The sequence below is a fragment of the Engraulis encrasicolus genome, chromosome 23, assembly GCF_034702125.1.
Source record: "Engraulis encrasicolus isolate BLACKSEA-1 chromosome 23, IST_EnEncr_1.0, whole genome shotgun sequence".
NCBI classification, from domain to species: domain Eukaryota; kingdom Metazoa; phylum Chordata; class Actinopteri; order Clupeiformes; family Engraulidae; genus Engraulis; species Engraulis encrasicolus.
Genome location: NC_085879.1, coordinates 44,128,017 through 44,135,516, shown reverse-complemented (window position 1 = coordinate 44,135,516; position 7,500 = coordinate 44,128,017). Strand labels below are relative to the sequence as shown.

Sequence of the window (7,500 nt, the reverse complement as noted above, 5' to 3'; positions counted from 1 at the left end):
ACTTATATCCATAGTACTTTCACAGTAGAGTAGAGATAGCCTACTCTATTGATCCCTGAGGATACCGTAACATAGTGAATCCCAAACTTTTTCAGTGGGGACCCCCTTTTGGAGTTGAGAATATTTTCGCCTTGGCAATTTTTTTGTCCATTAATATTGCTAGATTTTCCAGTAGTACTTTGCCCGCTAATATTGCTACAAATCCACAGGACAGCAAATTCATCTATTAGCTGTTAGCTGTTAATCTGTGGATTTCCCAATTTTATGCAAAGTCCTTTTTTTTTGTCGACCCCCTTCAGTACCTCCGTAGGGGTCCCAATGACAGGTTTGGCAACCACTGCCTCACATATCCAGTAGCAGATGCAGATAACAACATTGCACAAATACGCATACAAAAAATATCTCACTAAATATGTCTGCATACATATTTAAATGATATACCATCAGTCAATGTATTAAACATCTGCATGCATTTAAAGTGATACTGTCCCATTTTTGAAAATAAGCTGATTTTAAAGATAAAACTCAATCATTTAACTCAAGGAGAGGTGTAAAATCAACTTATTTCAAAAAATGGGACAGTATCACTTTAATAGATATGAAATATATCACTCATTACACATTTACATACATACATACATACATACATACATACATACATACATACATACATACATACATACATACATACATACATACATACATACATACATACATACATACATATATAAATAGTATACATATATAACACACTATACACACCAGTCATAATACTGTTATAAACTTGTACAGATGTATAATGTTACTGTGCATGTCCCATATAGGCGAAAGAGGCAGAGTTGGAGGCGGAAGAAGAGCAGCTACCAGAGCAGTATGAAACCATCATGGAGGACTGTGGCCATGGGCGTTTCCAGTGGCAGCTGTTCATCGTGCTGGGCCTGGCGCTCATGGCCGAGGGCGTTGAGTGCTTCGTGGTCGGATTCGTCCTGCCCAGCGCCGAGAAGGACATGTGCCTCTCCAACGCAGACAAGGGAATGCTGGGTAAGTGGAGGAAACAGGAAGTGACAATGGGAAATACTGTCTCCATAGAGCTTGAAAGTGATGTCATATACCCCGTATTCACAGGTCCAGGAAGTCAATAGCGAAAAAATGTAGGATGTAATCCAATGACGGTATTAAAATTATTTTTTGATCCTGTTTGAATTGTGTCACGGCCTTCACACATGTTGTTTCTGATTTTTCAATAGAATTTTTCGCACCAAATACCAAACGATTTAGCAGGATGTGTTTTTCCACATTTTCATGTAGACGACCTCCGTACAAAATATCGCAGCGAAAATAATGACTGGAATCAAAATACAAGTACTCGCTACCGTACTGTTAGATAGTCGGGTGAGGTCCCGTGAACGCAGAACTACTGTATGTCACGTCCGCTTTCAAGCTCTATAGTCATACACAGTATAAAGCCCAAAATGTATTACAACCAAATATTATTTGGAGTTACTGTAATACAACACAGATAAGGGCACAAGGTTCTAAGCTGCTATCATCAAATACCTGTCATGCCGCTTTAGAAGACTAACACGTTTTCAGAATGAGCAGCATTCAGTGGAGAAGCCATGCCCATTTAGGTGACAAGAATTTATCCAACTTTGTTGAATTGGTGACAACTGCAAGTAATAGTACTGCCCAGCGCGGAGAAGGACATGTACCACTCCAACGCAAACAAGGGCATGCTGGGTAAGTGAAGAAAGAGGAAACAGGGAGTTGCTTCAGCGAAGGACTTTCTGGCTCTGCAAGGATGTTGGGGCAAAGACGATTGATAGGGAGGAGATTGTGCCTACATAAGGAGGTTGTTTTTGTGTCATTGGCTTTTTGTGGGGTCCAAGACATTTTCAGAGAAGCCTGGAAGGTGATGCAGCATACAGTATATATGCTAACTTCCACACCCCAGCATGGCCCTTGATAACTTACTGTGCCCCCTGTTTTTTACTTTATTACTTGATTTATTTACTTTCTTCTTCTTCTTTTTTTTTTTTTACATGTCAATAATTAGCCCACAACCTACTGGTGGTTCACAGACGACATGTACTAGTTTATCATCAAGTACCAGGCAGAGATATGATCTACTACCTGTCACAAACCAATATACCCACCTACATTTGTTTTTTTAATTTAACCTTTATTTAACCAGGAGAATAAACCCGTTGAGATTAAAAATCTCTTTTACAAGGGTGTCCTGGCCAAGTGGCGGCACAAGTTACACAATTAAAATTCCAGTTGCATTAAAATACAAATCAAATGACACAATTAAAATCAATTAAAACAGTTACAGGCAAGTGAATCAGTCTCCAGTGATCTCATCTTGGAGTTAAAATCGCTCAATGGAATCAAATGTGTTAACTTCAAGTCCTTTTGCAAGTTGTTCCATGAGGCAGGTGCAGAAAACACAAAGGCCCTTTTCCCCTGCTCTGTACGAAAGCAAGGGACAGAAAGTAACCTTTGTGGCCTTTGGAGAGCAGACCATACGATTCAATATTCTTCACTGAGATTAGGCTGCAGATGTAAGATGGCAGAAGTCCAAGTATCGCTTTGTATATAAATGTATACCAGTGAATGAGTCTCCTGGTAGTCAGTGCAGGCAATGTGCCTAATAGCCCTGTCTGTTGAACAGTGCCTACTTCTGTATTCCATCATTAGCCATGTACTTTCTGGCCAATAAGCACTCGCACTCTTACTATCTAGTAGCTAAAAGCATTTGGAGTGAAAGAGGAATGTGGAAGAGACATTTAGTGAATGTTATAGCACCTTCATTGCATTCACAGCAAGAGCTCAGTTCCTAGAGCCTGTTCAAAGAGCGAGACAGAAGCAAACATGTTATTACATTACATTACATTGCACTTAGCTGACGCTTTCATTTATTCAAAGCGACTTACAGTTATTATTTTTCAAGGTATTGGTTACAGTGCCTGGAGCAATGTGGGGTTAGGTGCCTTGCTCAAGGGCACTTCAGTCATGGATGGAGATGTAGGGAGAGTTCAGGAGGGATTCGTACCTGCAACCCCTAGATTGAAAGACCAACTCTCTAACCACTAGGCCATGGCTGTCCCTGTGTGTGATAGGCTATGTCTGAGACAGAGGAAGCTCTAGCACAAAGTCTGATGGCTAAGCTAAGTGTAGGAAGTAGCAAAGGGTTAAGTACTACAAAGGAACTTAGCACAGGCCATAGCATGCTCGGTTGGGGGTCAGCAAACAAAAAAAGACATGCTAGCTAAACAGTGTTGGTGAGCTGTGCTAACTTAACAAGGCTAAGTGTGTGTGACCTTAGTGGTGTGGATATTTGGTATAGTTCCCAAGGCTGTAGCACCATTATCAGGGCTGATAGTATTCAGGCTCCATGCCTGATTTCAGGCTTGACAGAGTTTGCAAAAATAAAAACATTGATAATAATTAGCCATTAGGTTATTCTTATCTCAGAAAGTGTTACAGGTTCAGGGTTTTCTATACTATCAGGCTTGAATAATGGTCATACACAGGCTATTAAATGTTTGAATAATGTGTCAAAATAGGCCTACGTTACGTCACTATGCAGTATCTTGTCGTCGTCGTTACAGCAGGGGGGAAAAGTTCAGGCTCAGGATTTTTTTTCACTATCATCCCTGAATTATGCATACTGGTTCCACCACACTGTAATAGTCACTGAAAAAAACTTTGCTACCATTAGTAGGCTACTGTTTTGCCATTCTGGTAACAGCTAATTTAACAGGGGACATGTCTTAATTGGAGAAGAAGGTGAAGAGAAGAAGGTGAAAGAATGTGTAGTGCTTAGGCCTAGATGTTGGTACTATATGTACGTCTTTGCTACTCAACAGGGGTGTATGCAATTTTTTTTTTAAAAATCTGCACGCACGCGCATGTGCACGCCCCCATGCAAGAGAGAAGTGAGTTGAAGAGGAGAGAGAGAGAGAGCGAGAGAGAGGGAGAAAGAGCGAGAGAGAGAGAGGGAGAGAGAGGGAGAGAGAGAGAGAGAGAGAGAGAGAGAGATAGAGAGAGAGCAACACAGAGAGAGAGAGGGAAATTGAGAGAGAGAGACAGAGAGAGAGAGAGAGAGAGAGAGAGAGAGAGAGAGAGAGAGAGAGAGAGAGAGAGAGAGAGAGAGATGGAGGTGATGATGGCAGATGCAGTATTCCAGATCGCGTCTCCCACACTCCCTCCACACGTGCTCACTAATCTGCTTACTGCAACCTGATTAGCTGCTGTGTAGTAAACTCTAAGACAGGGACTACTGGGGAACTCACACACACACACACACGCACGCACGTACGCACGCACGCACGCACGCACACTAGCACGCGCACGCACACACACACACACACACACACACACACACACACACACACACACACACACACACACACATTCTCTCTTTCCAACCTTCTCTGTCTCTCTGTCTCTGTCTCTCACTAACTCACTAACACTCTCTCTCTCTCTCTGTCTCTCTCTCTCTCTCTCTCTCTCTCTTTCTCTCTCTCTCACACACACACACACACACACACACACACACACACACACACACACACACACACACACACACACACACACACACACACACACACACACACACACACACACACACACACACACACACACACACACACACACACACTTCCTAGTGCTGCTGCATCTTCATAACATCCAGATGGAGCGCTGTAGGCCTAATGGAACTGTAAAAGCGGCATTGATGCTGTCAACACAATAATGATTGATTTATTGTCCATACCCCAAATGGCTCAATCATTGCTCATCTAGATTTCTAACCCTGAACACATTCAAAGGCTATGTTATGAAACTCTTTTTGTTTTTTGATATTGCACCTTATAATACAAGTTAATGAATAATTAATGAATAATGAATGAATAATGAGAATGAGGGTGAACAACCCTTTGCTTATCTTGCTGTCCCAGTCACATAGGCCTATTCAGAGCTGTTTAGATATAGATGTAAGTAGATGTAAGGCAGTGGTTCCCAAACTTTTTTCCCTGTGCACCCCCTTGTACATTTCAATGTGGTTCGTGCACCCTCCAAGCAAATTTATGGTGTGCTGATAGCCACGCAAGTATGGATTTACTGCGCATTCACTGCACATTATGCATTATATCCTTTTGGGGAATCCTCTTTTCCAATAGTCAAGGAATTGAACTGCACTTCATATGGACCCTTCCAGCATACAATTCACCATACAATTAAAAAACTACTTAATATTCATTAATGCTAGATATAAAACACACATATCCACCATTGCTCTATTCAGCTCGCGCACCCCCTAATGGCAGGCCGCGCACCCCCAGTGGTGCACGCACCCCAGTTTGGGAAACCCTGATGTAAAGGAAAAGTCATTAGCCCTCATTAGCTACTCATTGGGTACAGTGGTGTAACAACTATGGACTATTATACACTAGTGATGCACTTCCATCATAAATTGTCTTCCCTTTCTTATAATTTATACACCTCTGCGCATATCAAGCTATCTGACTTTCCTGCTATGTTTTTTTTTCTCTGAAGGCATCATTTTTTTTAGCTGGACAAGACTGCCCTCTTCTGGTCAATCTCAACAATGCAACACACTGTGATGTCTGTGCTGTGCCGTCCCACAGCGCTTACAGTAATGTGGGTCTAATGGTGCATTCCAGTCCCAAATCATCCTAGTAGGAGATCGCACTTATCCTACCTCCTACTACGAAAAAACGCTCCGGAACGCCAGTCGAAGTGGGAGCTCCAACTGGCGAGGTCGGGGTGACTCGCACTACCCCCACCTCAACAAATCGAAGTCGGATAATAATGGTGGCTCCCATGTAGGCTAGCCGTTATTTAAAATGTCAATAAATAGTGAAACTCCATTTCTCTTTTGTGCGGCTGTTCCAAACACAGCAATTTTTACTCAGCATAAACTTCATGTTATTACATCATATTGTGTGAACATAAATGTAACATTATGACAGAGTAACTATTATGGCTTTTTTGGCTTGGATTAAAAACACTTCGCTAAAGTCAGGTCAACCGTGGCGCGGTTGCCATGGATAGAACTTCCACTTCAACTGTCAGGAACGGCAGCTGAAATATCCGGGTAGGATAAGTGTGATCTACTAGGATGATTTGGGACTAGAATGGGCCATTAGTGCAGAGGCATATACATATGGCATATCTGCACTTGAATATGTTTGAAATGGTACAGTGTGTGTTCTCCTATTTCATTTGTGATCTTGTACGTAAAGTGTGTGCTGAGAGAGAGAGAGAGAGAGAGGGGGGGCCCAGAATTGGGTTCCACATTACATTATATACATGTATGTGTTGAGTGGAGGGGTGTCTCAGATTACTTTGTCCTCAGGGTCGGTCAAAAGCTGTCATCGGTACCATACAGTATAATGTTTTCCTCATATTTCCGGTCAGCTGGGGTACATTGGCATTATGCTGGGTGGGTTCATTGGTGTGGGGCGGTCTACATGATCAACTGGGCCGTAAAGCCGTGCTGCTTATATATTTCTGTGCCCTTATGCAGGTCTGCTAGTCCAGTGGTTCTTAACCTGGGGTGCGGGCACCCCCTGGGGGTGCGCCAGAGATTCCAGGGGGTGCGCAGAATTTTGTTTGTGTTGAGGTTGTGACCAAAATTATGCTTGCAAACATTATAGTTATGTCAAATTAAGACCAAATCATCATTGTGTCATCAAGAATCATTGTAATTAATCACTTAAAAAAAAAATTGTGTTGGGGGTGCGCAGCTTGTCTTCGGCACAGGAAAGGGGGTGCGTTAAGTAAAAAAGGTTAAGAACCACTATGCTAGTCTATTGGCATGATGCCGGGTTCGATGGTGTGGGATGGTCTCGGACCCTAACCCTAGGACCTAGACTTTGTGATAACCTGGGCCAGCAGTGCCTACTGTAAACCAACATCAATGATGCCCATTCTCCCCTCTGCATGTCTGCTGGTCTATATTGGCATGGTACTGGGTTCCATGGTATGGGGTGGTCTGAGCGATACGCTGGATCGTATGTAGCTCCTGCCTGCACAGCTTAGAATTTTTAAAGGCTTTTTTGCCAGGACAGTGGAGGAGAGACAGGAAATGAGTGAGGAGGGAGAGTCAGGGACGGATTTGCAAATGACCCGGGCGGGAATTGAACCCGGGTCTTCAGCATAGTAACCCAGTGCCCTATACCGTTGTACGGATTATATTAACATGATGTGTTTTCCCCCCTCTGTGCAGGTCTGCTGGTGTACATTGGGATGATGCTGGGGTCGCTGGTGTGGGGCGGGCTGGCGGATAAGATTGGCCGTAAGCAGTGCCTGCTGTACGCCCTGGCCATCAGCACGATATTCTCCTTCCTGTCCTCCTTCGCCCAGGGATACGGCTCCTTCCTCTTCTTCAGGATCTGCGCCGGCATCGGGTGAGAGTCCATCCTCAGACAGAATGCACAATTTAGACAAAATATACTCATGAACGGCCAT

The 7,500-nt window shown here is 43.2% G+C and overlaps 1 protein-coding gene across 1 annotated transcript in view; it reads left to right on the top strand.

The window, feature by feature from the left end:
* The window catches only part of sv2ba (synaptic vesicle glycoprotein 2Ba), a 23,091-nt gene that overhangs the window by 536 nt on the left and 15,055 nt on the right, over window positions 1-7,500 (top strand). The window contains exons 2-3 of the mRNA XM_063189442.1: window positions 834-1,041; window positions 7,259-7,439. Of these exons, the coding sequence (XP_063045512.1) occupies window positions 834-1,041; window positions 7,259-7,439 (389 nt within the window). The remainder of the gene's footprint in view (window positions 1-833; window positions 1,042-7,258; window positions 7,440-7,500) is intronic.